The sequence below is a fragment of the Cricetulus griseus genome, chromosome 10, assembly GCF_003668045.3.
Source record: "Cricetulus griseus strain 17A/GY chromosome 10, alternate assembly CriGri-PICRH-1.0, whole genome shotgun sequence".
Taxonomy (NCBI): domain Eukaryota; kingdom Metazoa; phylum Chordata; class Mammalia; order Rodentia; family Cricetidae; genus Cricetulus; species Cricetulus griseus.
This window is the reverse complement of record NC_048603.1, coordinates 29,406,376-29,429,781: the sequence shown is the minus strand read 5'-3', so window position 1 is coordinate 29,429,781 and position 23,406 is coordinate 29,406,376. Positions and strand designations below refer to the sequence as shown.

At 48.6% G+C, this 23,406-nt stretch overlaps 1 protein-coding gene across 2 annotated transcripts in view; it reads right to left on the bottom strand.

Annotated features, from left to right (window-relative positions):
* The window catches only part of Fbxo32 (F-box protein 32), a 43,571-nt gene extending 26,744 nt beyond the window's left edge, over positions 1-16,827 (bottom strand). For both annotated transcript variants that reach the window (XM_027431645.2, XM_027431644.2), the window contains exons 1-4: positions 16,685-16,827; positions 10,001-10,113; positions 8,787-8,836; positions 7,827-7,919 (exon numbers count right to left, since the gene is read on the bottom strand). In XM_027431645.2, the coding sequence (XP_027287446.1) occupies positions 7,827-7,919; positions 8,787-8,836; positions 10,001-10,113; positions 16,685-16,800 (372 nt within the window). In that variant the 5' untranslated portion in view covers positions 16,801-16,827. The remainder of the gene's footprint in view (positions 1-7,826; positions 7,920-8,786; positions 8,837-10,000; positions 10,114-16,684) is intronic.
* Between the last annotated feature and the right edge of the window lie 6,579 nt (positions 16,828-23,406).

Sequence of the window (23,406 nt, the reverse complement as noted above, 5' to 3'; positions counted from 1 at the left end):
AGGATTCTAGATTGCTTGAACTTTCCGTTTGGAGTTCCTATGGTGTCAGAGTGTGACTCCCCGAGTGGCACAGGGCGCTTAGGAGGAAGTTACCTATCAACCAGGAAAAACATCTCAAACACTCCTTGAAGGGCAGGCAACCTGACCTCTGCAGGGATACTGATAATCAAAAAATAAATAGCAGCTCCCCCTTCTTGGCAATTTAAAAGGTCAAACCCGAATGGAGGTTGACCATGTGTATTCTATAGTATTGTTAATACTATATAAGAACATATTTGTGTCTTGGCTGGGTGTGGTGGCACAGGCCTTTAATCCCAGCACTTGGGAAGTAGAAACATTTGGAACTCTATGAGTTCGAGGCCAGCCTGGTCAACACAGAGACACTGTCTCAAACAAACAAAGCACCATCAGAAAAGGATAGATTTGTCTCCAAATTCTTCCATCTCCTAAGACGAGGCTTTCCATAACTTGCTCGGAAAATCTGCTGGCATGACCAAAAGCAGAGAAGAGTTCCAGCCTCATGAAGCCTCAGCTATGTGTCACGTGCTCAGTGGTCAGGCTGGGTGTCGACTGGAAGGTGCTGTCATTTGTAATAAGCCTTCAGTTACATTAGGCAGCACCTCTGCCTGCCTTGGGTACTGTGTACTTCCAAGATCCTTATTTATTCAATGGATAACACAGATCACAAACCTGGAAGGTTCTGTCCTGACTTTGAGCTTGAACACTGGCAGGTTGTGAGAGGAAAAATCTCAGCCACATTAATTTTCTGCAGGCACGTCAAGATCGGGTAAATATTATTTGCAAGTGAAACAGCTCTTGAACTAAGAGAGTTAAAATAAAGAGGAGGGCCAAGTTTGTATGAATTAATTGTATCCGCAGCCAAGAGAAACTTGCCTCTCCGTCTTTCATCTCCCCAGTTACGCTGGAACTTACAAGGGGTCCCTGAATCCTGTTGTACAGATCTGAGCAGCCACGGCCTTCCTCAGTGACGTTGTTTAAACTGAGCTCCCCAACTCTCCCAGTGTGGCCTCATCTACCCCAGAGTGCCCAACCTGTCCCTATGACTCTTATGATGAGTTTCAATCCATCATCACTCCCTTTCACTTCTGTCCTCCCCGTCTCCAGGTCTCCTCCGTGTCCCCCCCCCCCCAAATTGTGTTCCTGCAAACCCTCTACCCGATTCTCCACCTGGCCAAATTCAGGCCAACCAGGAAGGGAGCATCTCAGGTCCTGCTTTTTTTCCAAGAAGCCACAACCTTAGGGTTGGAGAGATGGCTCAGAAGTTAGGAGCACTGGCTGCTCCTCCAGAGGATCCAGGTTCAATTCCCAGCACCCACCTGACAGCTCGCAACTGTCTGTAACTCCAGTTCCAAGGGATCTGACACCTTCACACCAATGCGCATAAAATAAAAGTTAAAAAGCCGTATCCAATGCTCCTAGACAGCACCAAACCCAACTGATTGCTTATGTAGCTGGGATTTGATGTCAGGGCCCCTCCAGCAGAGGGTAGGTCCCACTCGATTCTCAAGTGGCTAAGGCACACTGGTTCATGGGCTCAGTACAACTTAGGGCTACAAAAACATTTACTTGAAGTGATTTGCCATGTATGGGACATATCAGGAGGAGGAGGATGTCAACTCTTTCTTCCTTGACATTGGAGACCTTTCACAGAATCAGGAGGCCTTTGAGTTCTATGTCACAGTATAACACCAGTACCTTCATGAGGTCCTTCCTTCCTGGATGGGCACTAGATTGGTACTTAAAACTCAGTTCACCTGTCCACTCTGTAGTAAGTTCTGGCTCAGCCTAAAATCCAAGATGGACTCCAATAAAAAAATGTATTTCTAAGACCGTTAGTATGGGCTTGGATTCTGAGTCCTCACACACACACACAACAAGCATGCTTTCAACTCGGTAGTTTCTAAGGTGGGACGAGCAAAGTCAGTTAGAAAAATATGGAAACATGGCAACTCAAAGAATTTTTGAGAGTCATTTCAAGATACAGCCGTGCCAGTGCTGCTGTGACTTGCTGCTGGCCCCCTTCCCTCTATTTCAGACACCACTAGTTTTGAGCCCCTGATGGCCGAGGCCATCCTTCACCTCAAGAAAGCCACCAAGTGTGTGATGCGTCAAATTAATCCAAGGTTACTGTGGTTACGGAACCTGCATGAAGAGCCAGGCTGTCATGCCTACCACAACCCATTGGGGCTTGGCATCTGTATGCCTCAATTTCAGTACCGGGTTTAAATTTGACTCAGTGGGTCATATTTGGTCTTTTGTTTGCCAAACCACCCGTCAGCTTAAACTAAAACACGTTTTTGGAAAAAGCCTCTTCAGGGTTGAAGGAATACAACTTGTAGAAGTATCTAAGTAGACTTAGGGTGGCTGTGTGGTAAAAAATAAGAATGTGCCTTGAGGCTGGGGTGTGCTTTCCCACCGAGAGTAGGGCTATAGGCTTTCTCTGCCCTTCCTGCCTCACTAGTAAACAGGGGCCCGTTTACCCCAATCAGGAAGTCAGTATTGAAGTTCTGCATGGACTTCCTGGGTTGATAATTGCAGCTATAGTTGCCAGGTGGCTGGTCTCATTTGAATCCCACAGAAGAACCAAGAATGATGGTCAAAATTATCTTGGCATTATGGTCTTCTCCTGTGAATATGTGTCCATGTTCATGCAAATAGTTACTCGATACAAACGAAGGCAGAGGGCAGCATGGCGGTGCAATGGGTAGAGATGCTTGCTGCATACAGGCCTGATGCCCCGAGTTCAGTCTCCGGACCCCGCCACAGAAGGAGAGACTGATGCCCCAAAAAGTTGTCCTGTGACTTTCACAGAGGCATTGCAGCGGGCGCAGGCCTGCACTCATGCGCACACAGTACACATGACACACACACACACGCACGCACGCACGCACGCACGCACACAAAAGAAAAGAAAGGAGACCCCACTCTGCATCTCTCCATCTGAGCATGTGGTGGACGGCACCAGGTACAGAACCACAGGACACAGGACTGGGTTTAAATCCCGTGTTTCTTCTTGGCTAGATAACCTTTGTACAGATCACTCAATTCCCTGACCTTTGCTTTCTCATCTTCCAAGTGAGCTTACCACATCCGTCCCACTGAATAGCCTGACCGTCTTCACAGAAGAAGTAGACGCACAGGGTTAGCATCAGTGAACTGCAAAGAGACAGCCGGCAACTGGTGCAATACCCAAAGCTGTCACAAATGATGACTTATTAAAAGAATGCCTTTCCAACCTTCTCTATTCCTTGACATTCTTCTTCCCCCTGGACCCCTCTGGTCGACTAGACGATGTCACACAAAGAAGCCACTCATTTGAAGACTTCTTAAGTCTACCTCTTGGTTTAGCCATAGCGGACTGAACCATCACTGCCAGTACCCATCCATTTCTGTGACAAGAGGGATTCCCACATTATCTCCCTTGCTGTTAGCTGCATCTCCGAGAGACTGGGGGTGTCTCTGAGCATCACTACAGTTTTACGGGGGGGTGGGGGGGTGGGGGACGACGACAGAAGTTTGCCCAGGGTCATGTGAAAACTGTGCATGGCAATAGCCTCGCCTGACCTGGTATGCTGGAGCACACTCTTGACGGCCTTCCCTGGTTTCCCTGAGTTCTATTGCTCCTAAGCCCAGTTCAAACCCCACTTATTCCTTCCTGGTAGTCTATTGGATAAGCTGCTCACAATGCCACCTCCTGAGACTTCACAGGCTACGCCACCTACTCTCATAGGTCCCCTCCTCTACACGCCAGTGCCCGTCAGTCAGACGCTTTGAAACTGTGTATCATGGTGATATAGCTCAGATAACCACAGCACACATTTCCCAAGTCACCAACATGGTTCACAAATCACAAATGAGACGGCGCAGTAGAGGTCAGAAAAACGTAAAGGACAGTAAATGTTTCATGCTTGCAGGCTACAGGAACTGTCACTCAACTCTGAATCTGATTTCCACTTAGCACAGAAAGAGCCCCAGACAGCATGTTAACAAGTGTGCGTAGTTGGGCTCCAGGAAAAGTACACGGGCAGTGATATTTGGGTTGTGCATAATTTTAATGCCTTATTATTATGCTTCTTTAATTTAAAAAAAATATTTGGAAAATACACAAATCACTCTTGGCTTGTGGTGCTTACAGATACAAGAGGGAGACCATGCTGACCCGAGGAGCTTGCCCTATTCTACTGCAGACCTTAAGGTGGTATCATGGCTATTCATTGCTTATCACAATCACATAAATATGAAAACACGCATGCATATATATGTGTATACAGATTTTGTTTTCAGCGCTGGGGTTAGAACCCAGGGTGTTGGACATATTAGGCAAGTGCTCTACCATGGAGCCATTGCTGCAGCCCTTAGGCCACTTTTTTTGGTGCTTGGAATCTTAACTTAATTCTATTTTATCTCAATAATGCAGTCCCCTGCTTGAATAATGGTCTATCTTGGAGGTAGTTTCATTTTATCATATATAAAAAAAAATCTTGTTTTAAAATTATTTTTCTTTTGTGTGGGCACACAAGTCACAGCAAGTGTATGGAGGGCACAGACAACTTTTCTCTCCTTCCATCTTACTTTGAGGCAGGGTCTCTCATTATTTCTTTTAAAAAATATTATTTATTGTGGTGTGTGTGGGGTGTGTGTGTTTGTACTGATATGGTGTATGCTACCATAGTGTCACCATACAGAGATCAAGGGACAATGTCCTTCCAGGGGACAGAATTCCATCTGCCAGGTTTGTGTGGCAAGTGTCTTTCCTGTTGAGTCACTGCCCTGACCCTTAATAACGCAGCCTTCTTAAGTGACTCACTGAGGAATGGGGTTGTTTAGGCAAATGCTGGTGTTTACCATCACCAAGCCCCACTGCAGAGAAAGGGTTTAAAAGAAATGTTCAGCCATTCTCAGCACCTCAGAGGTCCTGCTGCAAACGGGCAAATCTTCAATTGTATCTCATTTGCAGACCCAGACCCCCCATTTTCATCACTCAGGAAAGATGGCCGCACACGTGTAAAGCACGGAAACATACCCAACACTCCGCACTTCCTCTGTCTTTGTTTTCATACTGCATCGTTCCATTTCCACAGAGGTACAATGACTCAGGCACGATTCCCACAGCTCCACAGTTTAGAGGACCAAAGCAATTGGTTTATGGAAGGTATCAGCGCTAACAGGGTCTAGACGTTGAGCTGGAGAGTGGGAGGGGCTCCCCTCTTCCCACCACACATTACAGATGGCCCACAGTACACACTCCAGAAGTCATAACTAGGATTTGATGATGTGTATCTTGTTTAAAAGCTTATTATGCAAAATATAACATTTGGGTCCTCAATAAATTCCTGAATTAGTGTGCAGACTCTAATAAAACTCACTAAGATTTCCTTAGCAGATACTTTAAAAAATGCCAATACCTGCACACAACCTGCAATTAGTGAACTCAGAAGCTCTTGGGGCAGGTGGCAGATACTTACTGGCTTCTTTTTTTTGTTTGTTTGTTTTTTTTGAGACAGGGTTTCTCTGTCGCTTTGGAGGCTGTCCTGGAACTATCTCTTGTAGACCAGGCTGGTCTCAAACTCACAGAGATCCACCTGCCTCTGCCTCCCGAGTGCTGGGACTAAAGGTGTGCGCCACCACCGCCCGGCTCCTACTGGCTTCTTAAGTGGTTAAGTGCAACCAAAGCGGAGATATGCTGCCTTCTCTGGCCTTGGTGTCCTGGCAGTCGGCTGCTATTCCAAGCTACCAACCTTCAACCCCCTTGTATGGGGGATTCAATAGTAGTTTGGGTAAGGAGGCAACCATTAATTAATTAATATTAATAACCAACTAATCACATTAATTATAATCCACCACACATAATTATCCAATTTAAAATGTCATATAATTGATAAATTAATATTAGTAATATTAATAATTACTATTAATTAGTATTAAGTATTAGTGGCTGAGTCTGAATAGCTGGCTCTCATCGGCAGAGCTCACCCATGTGTAAAAACATCACCATGTTTTCAGACCTTCCATTTGAAGCCAGGGACACCCCTCTTAGAATCCTGGCTAACAAAGAACCCAGAACAGCAGATGCCAGCATGAGCTCTTAAGTCTGCATTCCGTTCCTTCCACAGTCCCGTGACCCCGGATAAGTCAGTCACCTGGCTGTACTGTCCGTTTACATGGAAATAGTCTAAGCACCTACACTGAAAAGGTTAAAGGTGAACATGTGTGCGGCTGTGTTATAATGTGGGCCCTCCGCTTTATGTCTTTTGAAAAGAACAGTAGGTGAGTAGGAGCGCCATCTAAAACCGGATCGTTCTGATGATCGATTTCTAACAGGTAATCAGATCTGATGTCTCCTCTAACACAGCCGGTGGAAACTATTCATATTCTTAGCCACGGAAGTTTCCAGATCTCCCTGGGACATTAGTCCAACCAGCCAGACTAGTCTGTAGGCATTGTGAGGACTAGGTGACCTCTCTAAACCAGCAGAGTCATGCAGGATGACGGGGACACTTTACCCAAGAAGGGCTCTTATTTTTATCCCCTGAAGAAGGGCTCAGCCAGCGAGAACACAACTGCTCATGCGTCATAGGCTCAGCCCAGGCCCTCAACCTGCTGCTTGAAGGCCTCGGCTCTTGCCAGGTCATTCTGCACGGCCAGCCTGCGCCTCCCCAGATGGCAGGTGAATGAACCAGGCCTCCAGGGGACTGGCATGTCATCACCCTGGCTGAGCTGCTGCGGTCATCTGACCGTGTGATTGGCAGCGAGAAGATGGACAACCCAGAAAAAGAAAACAAACGCTTAACCAAGTAACACCCACAGGTGGAAATTCCCTCCAATTTCAGAGTCCCAAATCTAAACAGCTTCTTCTTCCTAAGGGTAAACCATCAACAAAAAATGTACCACAAAGTAAGTGTGTGTGTGTGTGTGTGTGTGTGTGTGTGTGTGTGTGTGTGTGTAAAACCACTACCCAGACTCAACAACCTCAAAGCATGTCACACTCAATGGTGCTATTTCCTTCATTATTAATACTTTGCTAAAATTCATTCATTTTTTTTTTCACAATAGGGTTTAGAGTAGAAAGCAACAGACCCCAATAACAGTGTCAGCCTTAGGGTGGGAGGCATGGGAAGGTCACACAGAGGGGCTTTGAGCCCACCCATTTATGTGGCCTAAGTTGAAGCAGGCCAGCTGTGACCCAGAGCAGCTCAATTTGGGGCTTATTTCCTGAGAAACTCTCCTTTGCTGCTGTTGCTGCCTGCTCCATGCTCCCATTTAGACAGGGGGAAGTGTGGGAGGACCAGGAGTGAATGTCTACTTGGTGACAGACTGACTCACAGATTTTCTGAGGAATTATGGCACAGCATGTCTGAGGGGAGTCCGTCTTGGACATAACAACACAGCTACCATCTAGACCCTCAAGTCCTGGGGACTGGGAAAGCAATGCTGGACAGAGTTGTCTTCTGCTTGCACTGCACCCTCATGGTCATAAAAATCTCTCTCTCTCTCTCTCTTTCTCTCTCTCTCTCCCTCCCTCCCTCCTCCTCTTCCTCCTCCCTCTCTCCCTCTCTCATTCAAAACTAGGACAACATGAATTTTGTTTTGTTTTTCAAGACAGGGTTTCTCCATGTAACCATGGCTGTCCTGGAACTCGCTCTGCAGACCAGGCTGGCCTTGAACTCAGAGATCCGCCTGCCTCTGCCTCCTGCATGCTGGGACTGAAGGCGTGCTCTGCCACCATTGCCAAGACCCCTCCAGACAACATGGATGTTAACAATCCAGTTCAAGAGTCTGGGCAAGCTTGGGCTTTTGAGACTCACCCTGACTACGTAGTTGAATCTTCTGGAATCCAGTATGGCGGTCGAGAAGTCCAGCCTGTTGAAAGCTTCCCCCAAGGTGCAGTAGCCATGGCGCTGCATGTGAGTGAGACAGACACACGTTACTCCCGCCATGCAAGGCTATACCCGTACAGTCCAGGGACTCCATTGAACACCCCACTGTCCGTCTTAGAGGACTGGGCTTCGCCTTCCTCTCTGCATCCGAATCCCAGGAGACACAGGAGAGTGGTGCAGCCCACATCTCCTCCACTTGGGGACTAACCTGTGGACCATCCGTTTTCGTGACTAGTACCACCCTAGCTCTCTGCACACACTGGTCTGGGCGTGCTAGTGTACAGTGCATCACTGGGAACTGCGTACATGCTATTTGGGATTGCGACAGTGTCTGCCACACACTCATGGGAAGAGTTCGCTCAGTTCTCCCTGCGGCCAAGATGGCATCACCCCGCACACTGTGCTTTGTGTGGGAGAAAACAAGCTCTGAACTTTGTGTATGGACACACAGAGAATCGGGGATACAGACTTCTGGTATATCATCTCATCCTGTCCTAAGTTCCTGGGTGATTTGGGTTTGCCCCTGATGCCATAGAGAAACGGGGTGTTGTCCAAGGCCCCCCCCCCCGAAAGAAACAAGAATGCTGTCACTCTGTCATGCTGCCTCACGTTCCAGTGAGCAAATGGCCCGTCTTATCCCGTACCACAGAAGACGACTTCGTACAAGGACCCACCTACCGCAGAGAGCCGGCCCTGAAAACGCCTGCTGGATTTAATGGTTAGTCCTCGAAAGCCTAACCCCTAAGCAAGGCAAAGCCTGAAGATAGCACTCTTCCCTGCCCACTCCCTCTGACAGAAAGCTGACCCCACCCCCTTAGACATAAAGAACCCTCTGTGCCCAAAGCTCTCCTAGGAGCGTGGTGCTGTAGTGAGTGGGTATATGCTCACCTCTTTAGTACTTCCTTTGTGAACATAGATCCACTTTTCTTGATGGAAATCTACGGAGGCCAAAAATGCAAAAGGAACATATCTGAACAACGTGCAGCAGCCTTAAGGTTTTAAATGTGACTCATTTTTTAAAAAATTTATTTTACAAAGTTTAACATGTTTGGACACAAAAAAGACTTTACCAACAGTCTAACAGGAAACCACGCTTTTTTTCTTTTTTCTTTTTTTTTTTTTTTGGTTTTTGAGACAACGTTTCTCTGTGTAGCTTTGGAGCCTATCCTGGCACTCGCTCTGGAGACTAGGCTGGCCTCGATCTCACAGAGATCCATCTGCCTCTGCCTCTCGAGTTCTGGGATTAAAGGCGTGCATCACCAACACCCGGCGAAAACACGCAATTTTAATGGACCCTTATATCCTACACATAAGTACCTAGACCATGTGAGCAAGATTTATGCAAGAGGGACATATCTATTTTCTTCTTCCATCTGTTTTTTTTTTTTTCTTCATTTTGAGACAGAGTCTATGCATCCTACATTGGCCTCAAACTCTTCTACCTTCCACGAGCCATTGTGCCCAGTCCATTTGGTACTGAGGATGAATCTGGGCCTTTGTGCCTGGGAGGCCAGTGCTGAGCTATGTCCTCATCCTCACAATCCTATCTGCAAAGCCTCCAAACAGCTGAAAACCAAAGCACTTTGGGAATGGGCTCAGCTGGTTATATCCCTGACCTGTAACTATCTTACCTATGTCAAAGGCAAGTGACAAGCAGGGACACACTCCTCTGGCGAGGACTTTCGAACGATAAATATGCTAATTTTGCTTGTGAAAGGCATAGCTGGGTTTGCGGAAGGACACAAAGTTCCCAGCAACCCCAGGTGAGTGATACAGACGGCATGGAGGCATCGCTCAAGATGAGAGGACTCATTGCTTTCAAGAACCATCCGTAGCAATCTCCCGACAGCCTCTGCTTTTCTTTTCTCACAGGGTCTCACATAGCCGCAGGCTGGCTTTGGATTTGTTAGACAGCACTGGACCATGGCTTTGAACTTCTCATCCTCCTGCTGGGCTGACCTTCCAGGGGCACAATGCCTAACTACAGAGCACGGAGGGGCTGAACCCAGCCAGGCCTGACTCTGCCTCCCAGGCAGACGCTCTACCAACTGAGCGGATGTCCCCAGACACCATTCTTCTTACATTCAAAACAAATGGCTTACACTGCGTTTTGGTTTTGCTGTTCAGTATGTCCTTCTTTCTCTTCTTGGCGGCAACGTCATAGTTCAAGCTGTTGAAGAGGTTCTCTTTATTGTAAACCTCCTTGCTGCAGTAGCTGTAAGGGGAGAGAAAAGGGTTGTGACAGCTATCCTTCCACAAATAACTCCCTGGATTATAAAACACACCAACACATACATATGCTTCCCAGACAAAAAGACCGGACAGCAGCCTTTCTCCAGCCTTCCTAATGCTGCACCCTTTAACACCATCCCTCATGTTACGGCGACTCCCACCCATAAAATGATTTCACTGCTACTCTATAACTGCAATTCTGCTGCTGTTATGAACCCTAATGTAAATATCTGATATGTGACCCCTCCCTGTGAAGGGGCCATTTGACCCCAAAGGGGTTGTGACTCACAGGCTAAGAACCGCTGCCACCCAGGCACAAGAACGGACTTGTCTCTTTTAGTAAATATATCACCTCCGTGTGGCAGGCAGGGACGGGGGCATGCGTTCCTTCTGACTTCTCTAACAGGGCCTTCCATTATAATTTGACGGAGAACACTATACTCTGTGAGACTGACGCAGCTCGCTACCGTCTCACTTTAAACAAAAGTGCTCAACAGGGGAGGGCGATGGCTGGTATCCCTGCTGCCACACAATGCCTGCATTTTGCAAGACGCAGAGCATCTAGTCCAAGCTGCCCTGGCTTCTTCCTTCCCTTTGCACCATTCTTCCTCCTTCCCTTATCCACCCTTCCACCTTCTCCAGCCCTCAACTCTTCTCTCTCTTTGAGGCAGGGTCTCGCTCTGTAGATCAGGCTGGTCTCGAGCTCACAGAGATCCACCAGTCTCTGCCTCCCCCCCCCCCCCCCCCCGTGCTGGGATTAAAAGGGAGCGCCACCATGTCCAGTACCTTTCTCTTCTTTTTAAGACAAGATTTTACTATGTAGCTCAGGCTGGCCTTGGATTACTACGTAGCACAGGCTGGTTTTGAAATACTGTTCCTCCGCCTCAGCCTCCTGAGCACTGTCTGTACAGAATGCTGGGATTGCAGACATGCTATCACACCCTGCCCTTCTCCTTATAAACGGTTTTAATGAACTATAAATCACATATTATACCAGTCATTCACTTTAACGTATGACCAAGCTGCTTCAACTAGCCTGTCCCTGTCGTGTCTTTAAAACATGACCACAATTACAAAAATCTAACTTAAAAAGTCCCCTTCTGGCAGGTATTTTGCACATGACACTACTTGTTTAACAACAGTGGGACTCAGGCTGAAAGGTTAAAGTGCTGGATCCTAACAGAAACCAGAAAAACGCACAATTCGTTAACTTAGAGGGGCTGAGAAGACACCAAATATCTAGGTCACCGAAGGGTGGGCTGGTCCAACTTTGGTCAGGTGCCTACTTCCTTCAGCAGGCTGAGGTATTATGGGAGTGTGGCTGATAGTCTCACAATTTAAAGAAAATTCTTGACTACTTTCTACAAAAATGATGGGGAAGAAATACTAAAATTTAACCTTTTTCTTTTTTAGGTTTTGGTTTTTTGAGATAGGGTTTCTCTGTGTAGCCCCAGCTGTCTTGGAACTCTGTAGACCAGGCTGACCTTGAACTCAGAGATCTGCCTGCTTCTGCCTCCTGAGTGCTAGGATTAAATGCATGCCCCACCACCACCTGGCTCCCTGCCTCTTTCAACCCCCAGGAGGAAGGCAGGATTTGTAACAACAGGTGTGTGTGTCCACTAATATATTGAGTCCTTTAATTTCAATAAAAAATGTGATTTGATTTATATATTTTTTTTGGGGGGGTGAATATAAGCATATATGCTCTCCTCTGATTCCGGCTTTGTGTAAATGACAGAAGGTGCCAAGAAGGCCAAAAACTGGTCCAGTATTCTTTCATTGCAATTAGTGTCTCAGTAAGTAGGACTTGCCTTAGTATCTTACTAAAATGCCGACCCCACCAGCTAGATACCCTGTGCTGCTTTCAGACTACAGGGAAAAACCTGGCAGGCCACCCTGGCCACTGATCAGCCGTCCATTGCCTTCTCTTTTTCATTCAGGGAAACAGGATATTTTTAGGCTTCAGATTGTGTGTTGCAGAAATGACGGCTCTCGGAGAGACACTTGTCTGAGTGAGCCAAGGTGAATGTTTTGGGTCAGGCTTTGTCCAGCTCCAGAGTGTGTGTTTGTCCACTTGCATGGCTGTGAGGGCTACAGAGTCACTGGAGGGGTGATATTCTAGTAGGCAGAAAGAAATGGGCAAAACAAAAACAGAACTCTGAGTTTCAGAGGCCAACTTAAAGAATTTCAATCAAAGCCGAGGTGGAGGAAAAGACAGAAAGTCACTTGAGCGGTCTGTGACGTCCCAAAGCTTCAGAAAACAAAGCTAGGACATTCTGTGGGCAAAAACATCACGAAGAGGCTTATTTTAAAAGAAATATACAGAGACACACAACCCTATAAGCTACAGTTAAACTTCCGTGCCTTGAGCACAACTAAACAAAGCTATCTTATTTTAAGTGACACACAGGGTCTGCTGCAGCCTCCCTTCTTAGGCACAGCTAGTGACCACCATTCTCTCTGATTTTTCACAGTTCATACCTCATCTTATACTTTTCTAGTAGAAAGTGTTTGAGGGAATCTGAGCACTTGTTTTCTTCACGGCTGCTATAATGAGCTGCTTTAAGCTGGAGTGACTCATTTCAAAAAGCCGGTTCAAGACGAATTTCATAGCATCGATGATACTCTCTCGATGCAGAGTATAGAAAAGTTTTCATCACAGGGAAACCCTACAGGTCCTCATTTCCTCACTTTGTATTAGGGTTTGAATTCTGGAGGCTGGGTCTGGGAGCAAGGCTGTGAACTTTGTGTTGTCTGCTTATGTTTTCTCTTAAGCAATAATCTATTCACTGGCTATTTTGAGACTTTGGTTATGACTGTCTCCAGGAAATGCAAAATCACAACTCAGATGTTTTTTAACAGGGAATATGACCACCGTTTACAAGTTATAGCATACATATAAATATATTTAAAGTAAGCAAAACCATCTCAAGGAGGCTGCCTTACCAAATGCAACAGTAGTCAGTGACCTGATGCTTTATAACGACTTCTTTTTTTATTTATTTTATTTTATTATTCAAATTAGGAACAAGCTTGCTTCAGATGTCAATCCCTTCTCCCTCTCCCTCCCCTCCCCCCAACATCCCACCTGCCCCTAGCCATCCCCCCTCCACTCCCAGGCAGGGTAAGGCCCTCAAAAGGGGCTCCCCAAAGTCTACCACATCATCCTGGGCCAGGCCTAGGCCCTTCCCCATGTGTCCAGGTCAAGAGAGCATCCCTTCATATGGGATGGGCTTTCAAAAATCCCTTCTTTTTTTTTTTTTTTAAGACCTTACATATTTAATACAGTGCGTTACCTCTGTACAAATGGAAAAAATTAAGTTTATAACGACTTCTTACTAATCTTGATGTATACAGGCAAAGCCCTCCTCCACCCAGCAACCACATTTGCCATCAAACACACAGAAAATACCCTCAGGCAACTGCAGAAGAGATGGCAAAATAGGACCAGTTCCGCAGCAGATAAAGGAGGGCATGGGAAACCCGAGTTTATTTACTTCATCTGTAACTAAGAAAAGCATTTAATAAAACCACGTCCTGACCCCAAATACTTCTATGGCTCTGATTATGGCCGGTGGGATTTTGATGTTTATTTGCTCCAAGTCGTATCCAGGTTGCCGAGCTTCAAAGGACTCCTTCCTGGACTGCTTTGGAGAGACAGGCTAGTGCAGGACGCTTCCTACAATACTGCCTTCCACAGAGTACATGCTCATAAAAATATCTCTACGAATATTTTTATTCAAGGCATAAAGACCAACTTCCTCCTTCCTGGGCCAGTCTGAGCAACACACAGTATGCATGGCAGGAATGGGCTTTTAGCTGCAGAGGTCCGGGCTTGGAGAAAAGAGTTGAGATTACTCATCCTGGGGTTGGGGTGGGGCAGTGTGGGCCATTTCAGCCACCACTTCCTTGAAGCATTCTTGGATCCCTGCAGCTCAAAACACTGCTCCTTCCTTGAAATTCTAATCTGTCTCGCTTGCCCTTCCTCCTTTATTCCAACTTTTTAAGGGACCAGCTTTTAAGCTTATCCGAAGTCTGTGATCTCAGGAGGCATTTGGTGACTTTGGGAGAGTAACATTTAGCTGTGGGAGGACAGGGCCCTGGACCACAGAGACAATGGCCAGCGGAGTCTAGAACAGGTAAACTGTGCAGGCAATTCAGGGCTCCCTCTCAACAATAACCCCCAAAGTACACCTTTATTCACTTTTGCTAGCAACTCGCAGGATGGTCCATGGAATTAGAGAAGCAACCTGCTCCTTGGTAGGTAGTTCAGCTTACAGTCACTGACCTTCTCTCATAAAGGAACTGCCTTTTGTTTTCTGAGAACAAGAGAGGGCATTCAAGCTCACCTGTGCAGCCAGGCACGGGGAAAACCAAGCCTGGAAACAGTGGGATATTTGAGACCAGGAACCCTGACCTCAGGAGGCCACTGCTTTTAAGAAGTTGGCAGACTCTCCAGCGAACGAGGGAGGGGATTGTTTACGGTTGCTGGGGGAAAAAATACCCTGCAAACAGCCAGCTGCTCTGAGCCGCAGATGACTAAATCGGTCCCCAACTGTGACTCAGCATAGGGCTGCAGGTGGTCACTGTTGATCACTGTTGAGACAATGCTGACTGGGGGTGACAGCTACAGTTCACAGGTGTGATAAGCAAGCAAAGAAAGGGGGCGGGAAGGGCTACCTCCCAGACTCCAGCCTCCTGAAACGGCCAGTTTAACTCATCTTCAGGAGAGTGGGGCGTCACTATTTCTAGTCTCTCTCGTGGAGGGAGAATGGAGTGAGTATCCAGGTGAACCGCGGTCTCTCCAATTTAGATCTGGGCCCACTGAAAACAGTGGGCTGTTATCTATTTTTATCGGGGAAGCCAACGGGATGCAGCTGGCTGGACCCCTGCAGCATCACCCTGGGATGAAGCTGTGCTTTTTCTACAGAAACAAAGGTCTGGGATATTAGATTCTGGCCCCTAAGGAGGATGGCTCCATGTAGGGCACTTCTCACTTAGTTGAGGAAGATGTTCTAAGTATGTATAATGGTTAACTCCATCCTGTAGAAAACCCATCAGGTTACGACAACAGTTGGGTAATTTATCTGATTTTTCTGTGAATCAGATTTTCTTTAGCGAATTCTAAACTCCCCTGGGGCTGCTCAAAGGACCTAACACAAAGATTAATTAATAGATTCGGGTTTTTGGTTTGTGTCACCTCATTAAGAGACAAAGGGAATTCAAGCATTACAAATCACAAACAAACTGAGGCCTTGGAGGGCAAGCTGCCCATATAACCACAGTTTTTTGATAATTAATTGCCAAACCTTTATTCAAACAACCATTGGCAAATCTCACTCCCGTGGGACCTGGCCCCCTCACTGAACTCTGCAGAAATCAGTTTTAGGGTGGGTGGGTGGTGTGTGTGTGTGGTGTGTGTGTGTGTGTGTATGTGTGTGTGTGTTTGCGTGTGTGTGTGTGTGTGTGTGTGTGTGTGTTTGCGTGTGTGTGTGTGTGTGTGTGTGTGTGTGTGTGTGTGTGTGTGTGTGTGTGTGTGTGTGTGTGTGTGTGTGTGTGTTTGTGTGTGTGTGTGTGTGTGTGTGTGTGTGTGTGTGTGTGTGTGTGTGTGTGTGTGTGTGTGTGTGTGTGTGTGTGTGTGTGTGTGTGTGTGTGTGTGTGTGTGTGTGTCTCAGGCAACCGGCTGCCCAGGTTGGGGACTGACTCTCGACCTCATAATTTATGAGTGGGCACTTGTTACCACCTCAGATTTCCCACCAGATGACAGAGCTCAGGTGAGACTTCAAGTCCGGGTGGTCTCCCTGCAGCTGGCAGGCACCACTAGGGACGGGAGTGTGCTCACTGTGTAACAGGTGCAAGACTGTTCGTGTGGGTTTCACCCCCGGTCTCCCTGCACCCCTTAAGCGTTACCACTCCCACCCACTCGGCAAATCTGCCCAGGAAGGCTGCTGTCCCAGGGCCCATGCCCCTCCCAGTCACTCTTTCTCTCTGCCCACTCAGCCGGCGACTGTGCGTGGGAAGAGCCTTCGTGCACGCAGGGCAGGCCGGGCCCACGACCATACCCACCGCCATCCGGCTCGTGACCGCCGTGACTGTTGCTCTCCCTGGGTCCTGTCCCAGAACAGCGAAAGGCACACAACCAACTCGCTAGCGCCCACTTAAAGCAGTAACTGCGCAACTCCCGGGGCTAAGCAGAGTCCCCGAGTGGTTCACAAGTGTTTAGGGACATGGTTCCCAGCTGCCAGACTGGAGGAGGTCCGGGTTCTGTATGCAATCTGTATGCAATCTGTATGCAATCTTTTTCTCTGGGAGACACTGACTTTGATCAGTAAGGGACACCAGGTCACCCCCATCTCTTGTGTTCTGGCGACCTTTGCAGAAATCCGGGCGCCTCACTCAGTCCCCAGCCGAGGCCCCCTCTCTACCCTGGCCCAGCCCTGCTTGCCTTCCTTCATCTGCTGCTGCGGTGCGCGCCCCGCCACCCCCCCACTCCAGCCCGCCCCAGACCAGCTAAGGTCGGTTTTGTGGGGCTGGGAGTTGGAGAACGTCCTCACCTGCTGAGGTCGCTCACGAAACTGCCGCTTTTCTCGTCCAGGAAGCGCTTCCAGCCGTCGGCTGTCTTCACCCAGCTCTGGCCCGGGGACCGCCAGTCCTGCCCGAGGAACGGCATGGCACCGAGCGCGCACGCCACCGACTGACAGCCGGGGACCCTCCGGCCTTGCTGGTCCCGGGGATGCGCGGCGCTGGGAAGATGCTGGGGCAGGGGTGGGGTGTGTGGGGGAAACGCAGGCAGAGACCGGGACGAGCGTGGGGATCTGGGGTGCAGGGCTCGGATCTGGGGAGGGCGCGGGGGGTCCCCGCAGTCGCAGAGGGCGCAGGCGCCGGGGAGGGTCTCGTGTGGCCTCGGACTCCCGGAATGCTGCAGCGCCGCTGCCGGGGCGCAGTATTTATCCCGGGCCTCGGCCCGGGCTCTTTGTTGCCGGAAGAGCCGCCTGCTCTTAGCCCGGCCCCCCGGGGCCCCAGGCCACGTGGCTTTGTTTATGGGCTCGCCCTGTTTTCCGAGGCGCTCGCCGCTCCGCTTTCGCTCGGCTCACGGTTGCACAACCTTGCGCCCCGTGGAAACTTGAAGCCGCCTGGCCGGGCCAGGTGCCCCGCTGTCCCTCGGTCCCTGGCACCTCTGCACCCCACGCCACCCCCTCCCCCGCCCGCATCTCCCCCACCCTCACCGAGATCCCGGCCCTGTGTTCGGCACTGCGTCCTCCCCACGGCTCCCGGACTAGCTAGATGCAGCAAGGAAGCCGGCTCAGAGGCTTGGGAGCCCTCGGTTCCTAGGTGTCTGGGAACATCGGGACCAACCCTTCAGGAGGATCAGCCTAGGGGAGGAGGGCAGGGTGAGGGCGCAGTCTCCGGACCCCTCTGACTGCCAGTACCAACTCCAGGCGCCAGGGTGTGCTAACGGGGAGGAGGGGGACAGCCCCCACTCCTTCTGCCTTAAAGCTGTCATTGATGCCTGTGCGGTCGAGCTCGACTGTCCCCACCCCCGTGGCAAAAGAGGGGGAGGCCCTGCGGCGGCGTCTGGACCACAAGGCGTGGAAGTGAAGAGTTGAGACCGTCCTGAGGTCCCACCTCGGGGACCCAAGGCGAACAGCGGGGTCTGGCGATGCTGCCAGTGCCATGGCGTCAGAAAGAGTCTCTTCTTTCTCTGGCTCTGCTCACTGTCCCTGTTCTAGGGCCCCAGGGCTGCACGTCTGTCCTGTGGAGTCACTGGAGCCCTCCTCTCTTGCTTGCCCTTTCTGCAGTTAAGCTGCCAGTATCCTCCAGCCTTTAGCTATGAAGTCCTCTCCTGGGTTTCACACGGGGAACCTGTCTGGTGTCAGCACGCATGGTTTTCAGGTGAAAGGCTGATGGGTTGGACTACCCAGGGTCTTATGGCTACTTTCTTCTCAACTAATCGTCCGCTTTCTGCAGAATATAAACTCCCCTTTTATTCCAGAGACGTCTCAGCCCAGTGCGTTAGAATCGGCCGCTCGATAACCAGCCCCTCTCGCCTTCCCGCCCCTCCCCCGCCCTGTGTGTGTGTGTGTGTGTGTGTGTGTGTGTGTGTGTGTGTGTGTGTGCTCACATTTGTCCACTGGGGTGTGTATGTGCAGTTGTGTGCATGTGAAGGCCAGAAGTTAATGTCAGGTGTCTTCTCTATTACTTTTGGCCTTATTTAATTTATTTTTGCGGCAGAGTCGCTAGTGGCTAGAGTGGCAGGCCAGTGAACCTCTGGGGTCTCCTGTTTGTGTCTCCCCGGACTAGGATAAAGGCATGGTGCATTGTTTTGTTTCGAACACGGGTGCTGGGGATCTAAAACTCAGATCCTCAATACTGCTCATCAAGACCTTACGCAGGGCGACGTCTCCCTACCAGATCGTCTCAGCAGCCTCTCCATAGCCAGCTCCTGTGTGAACAGGTGATCACTGCATCGGGGTGGGGTGGCTTCCCATCTCATTCACTGGCCTCCCAGCATCACGAGACCCATAAGGTCACATTCATCTGGGGCCTACATGGCACCAGGCAATAGCCGTGAAGTAAAAATCCACGCTGGAGAATGGACTTCCAGCTCCCTTCTTTCACCCACCCCCCACCCCGCCTCTGTAGCCATGGGCTGTGTCTCTTCAGACGTGCCTTGAGGCTGGGTGAGCAGAGAAACGGAGTGTGTCTGGTGGGCTCTGTGTTGCAAGCCGGGAGGAGATGTTTTCAATAAAGTCTGCCTTCAAGTAGCCAGGACTTTTGGATTTTGGTTTCCCACCATAAATAATTTATTAGTGCAGCAACAGTAAAAATGGCTAGTAAACGCACTGCAGAAGATCCCAAACAAATGTCAAACCCAGATGAGGTTAAGAGATGAGGCAGGGCTGGGTCTGGGCTGATATGGGCAACCAAACACAGGGGATGTGGTTATTAAAGACGCAGGAGCTACTTACAGGAAGAAACCACGGAGGTCTGGAAAGCAGAGGATTTGAATTCTGATTTTGCTAAAGCAGCTTACACTTTGTCGGTGAACAGCAAAAGGCTTCACTTACAACAGTACAGGGGCTGCCTGCTTTTCAGACTGTTCAGACAGTGTAATAGTTGGGTTATCAGGGCCTCTCTTGGCCTGCCTCTTGCAGCGGAGTGAGGGAAGAGCAGTTGAAATTCTGAGTATGTATTGTTACCATGATTGCTGCTGTGTCAAGGGCCCCAGCACTTTAGGTGGATGGGAATGGGGGTGGCAAAACCTTCTCCAGGTTAGGCTCAGGAGATTGGCAAAGTCTTCCTATGTGTTGTGTAACAGTTTCCTCCAAAACTGAGATATCCATACTCCAGGGAAGTTCCTTAAGCATGCAGGCAAACAATTCCAAATAGCTTCAGGAAGTCCCTGAAACTGAGTGGATTCTCTGGGCCCCTCCCTGCCAGTGGGCAATAAAGACTACAGAGAGCCACTCTCAGAGAAGCCAAGGTGAAGAGACCATCAGCCCAGCCAAACTGTAAAATTGATTCTGAGACCAGATAGAGAGGAGACTGACGAGGTCCCTAGGCAAGTGTCAGTTTCTAAAGGAGGGGAAACCCTGAGTTAGGATGAGGTGTTTGATTTTAATTGGGCACGTTAACGAGATGAGCCAAAGGGGGCTTTCATTTGCTGGACTTCAATACATTGATAGCTGAACCTTGGTAGTCACCCTCCGGAGGAGGCAGTGGCCAAATAAGGGAATAGATTTTGGGGGCTAGCTTTAGGAATCTAAGGCAGAGGCAAGGCCTGCCAGAGCCATGCTCACCGTGCTTGGGCCAGCCTGAGTCCCTGCAGCTGACTGTTAGGAAGAACCAAGTGGCTGAAACTGATGAATTTTTTTTTATCTCTAAAATTCAAACAAAAGTAAAACAATCACATTTCCCCTCCCTCCCCCTCCCCCCTCCCTCCCTCCCTTCCCCCTCCTTTTCTTCCTTCACCCCTCTGTCCATTACTTTCTAAGAACTACACTCCAGAAGCCTCAGCATTTGCCTTGAGTCCTTCAGCTTTCTCCTTAAAAACAGATTTTAAACGTGTGTGTGTGTGTGTGTGTGTGTGTGCGCGTGTGCGTGTGCGTGTGCGTGTGCGTGTGCGTGTGTGTGTGTGTGTGTGTGTGTGTGTGTGTGTGATATGTGTATGTTCTGGAAGAGGCCAGAGAGAGTGTCTGATTCTTTGGAGTTAGAGTTACACGCAGTATGGTATGGGCACTGGGGAACTTAGCTCAGGGCTTCTGGAAGAGCAGGCTGTGCTCCAACTCAGCACTGTCTCTCCAGCCTCATGCTTATGCCTTCTTAAAAAAAAAATTAAAATGTGGCTATCATACTGAACTCAGACTACTTGGAAACTATATATAACCAACCATTTTAAGTGTCCTCTACCATCAAAAGTCTGACTGGAAGGCAGGTTTCAACCAGGAAGGAGTGTAATGCTGGGGCCCTTTAAGATGAAGAACTTGTTAGGCTGTGTCTGGTTGCAGCTCAGCTATCTTCACGTTTGTTCCTGCCCTGACTGAAGACTGTGACTGAAGGCCTTCTTCTAGCTACACATTTTGGAATCACCAAAGAAAAGCTATGGATGCTATAACATTAGGCTGAGGATACGGAGGTGGACGCAGGCTTGGAGGCTCTCACCAGGTCCAGTCCTGTGAGGTTACCACACTACCTGCCGTGGTGCGTGATGCATGGCCGGTATCCAGTTAACAAGTCAACAGATGTTGGCCTGACCTGGAAGGTTGCCACGCCCATGACTTCCACCTATGGTCATTTTATGAGGGACAACTGTAATAGTATGCTGTCCTTGACCTCACAGCTACCTTTTCTAACAGAGACGTCTTACAAAAGGTGGCTTCTTAGGAAACACCCATGTCAACGTACTGTTCTGCTGAAGGCTGATGCTGGCTGTGCCGAGAACGCCGCTGAATGCTAAGCCAGTCCTGCTCAGTCCTCCTTGCAAACCTGTGATCCAGGATGAACACTCTCTCCCAAAGCCTCAGTGGAGAGATGTCTCACCAAATTGCAATGGTATTTTGTTTGGGTTTTTTTGTTCATAGTTTCTGTTTCTGAAAGGGCATTTTTTTTTTCAAATGTGAAACATACTTATCAGCCAATGTTGTAAGTTAAAAATAACTTGCTGGTCGGGCGGGGCAGGGACAAGAAACCACAGGATCTGTTCAGGTTGGTGACTTTTGCAGAGACCAGCTGGACGGGCTCAGGGTATCACACTTGACCTGCTGGTGGTGTCACAGGAATGTATGTTCAATGTCACAGCAATTTGCATATGGCCTTACAGCCCATTGGTCTGGGGTGGGGCATCCTTACAGTGGTGTGAAATTCTTGTGCAGAGTGTGCTGTAGCAGGGCTGGCCAGCCGTGAGTTATTTTGGAGGTTTTGGCTGCTGCTAAGCTCTGCCAGCTAAACTCAAGTCAGTCAGACATATGTCCCTGAAAATATTCTCATTGCTTTAATGATGATCACGTGGCATCCCCTAAGCGCGGGCGGGCCTGGCTCGGTTTAGGAGAAAGAGCCCAGAGTGTTTTTGTTATAACTCTTTGCTCTCACAGAACAACTGCACATTTTCATTGAAAACTATCATTTAAACATTTTCAGTTACAGTTACTTATTTATTTTTGCATGCCAGGGCCCAAGCATGGTGGTCAAGAGGATGGTTTGTGAGAGTTGGCTCTCTCTCTTCTATGGTTGGGGTGGTTGGGTCCTGGGGAACTTAAACTCAAGTCGTCAGGCTTGGTGGCGATGACCTGCTAAGCCATCTTGCTGGCCCTACCTCTGTTCTTGCATAGGTAGGTGGTCAGAAATATTTAGAGATAAGGCTAAGTTTTACATAGTCAAGGAAATAGATAAAACACATTCACATTGATGGAAGGACAAACTTCTATCACTGACTTATTATTCTCCTTCCTTTAAAACTAAGTTTTATGGGGCTGGAGATGATGGGGGAGGTCCTTTTGTGTGTACGTTTGTCTTATTGGTTGACAAATAAAGCACTGTTTGGCCAATAGGAAGCAAGTTAGGCGGGATTTGGGGAGGAGGAGGATTCTGGGAAATGGATGAGAGGAAGGAGCCACCATGTGAGCCCGGCAAGAGAGGACGCATGCCACCGGCGTCCTCCATCAGATAAGTCTTCATAAAATATATACATTAATAATTATGGTTGATAATTAAGACTGAGCTAGCAGATAAGAAATCCTAGTCATTGACCAGCAGCATTGTACCTAATATAAGTCTCTGTGTGTTTTTTTGCCACCCATGTGGCCGGTGGAAAGATTTATCGCTACAAGGAGCGATGGCTCTGTGGTTAAAAGTTAAAAGCACCATACTGCTTGTGGTGGTTTGAATGAAAATAGCCTCATAGGCTCATAGGGAGTGGCATTATTTGAAAGGATTAGGACATATGGCCTTATTGGAGTGGGTGTGGCCTTGTTGGAGGAAGTGTGTCCCTGGGGGTGGGCTTTGAGGTTTCAGAAGTTCAAGCCAGGCCTGAGGGCTCATTCTCTCTCTTTCTGCTGCTTGGCAATCGAGACATAGAACTCTCAGCTACCCCTCCAGTACCATGTCTGCCTGCACGCTGCCATGCTTCCTGCCGTGAAGATAATGGACTGAACCTCTGAATATGTAAGCCAGCTCCAGTTAAATGTTTTCCTTTATAAGAGTTGCCATGTAATATGGGACCAGGCTGGCAGGAAGAACCATCCGTTTTCCAGCCATGGTCATGGTGTCTCTTCAAAGTAATGGGACACTAAGACACTGCTCTTGCAGTGGACACAAGTTTGGTCCCCAGCACCCATCCCAGACTGTCTCACAACTGCCAGTAACTCCAGCTGCAGAGAGATCTAATACCTCTGGCTTCTGGGGGCACCTGGATGCATGTGCACATACCCGCCCCCACTTACCTAAAAATCAAATAAATATTTAAAACCTCTGTTTCATTATTTATTTTTTGAGACAGGATTTCATGTAGTCCCAACTAGCCTTGAAAAAAATCTCTGTTTAGCCAAGATTGGCTTTGAAGACTACTGCCCCTCCAGCCCCTACCTCCCAAGTGCTGGGGTTACAGGTGTGCACCACGGTTTCCCACTGAAAACTGTGTTTTTAAATACAGTTTGGTTGGATATTAAGTTTGCTGTGGATGCATGGCTTTTAAAACAAAATCAGTGCATGGTACTGATTAAATCTAGACTTGATAATCCCCCAAATGGTATTTGGAATTGTTGGGAAAGACATTTTAGTT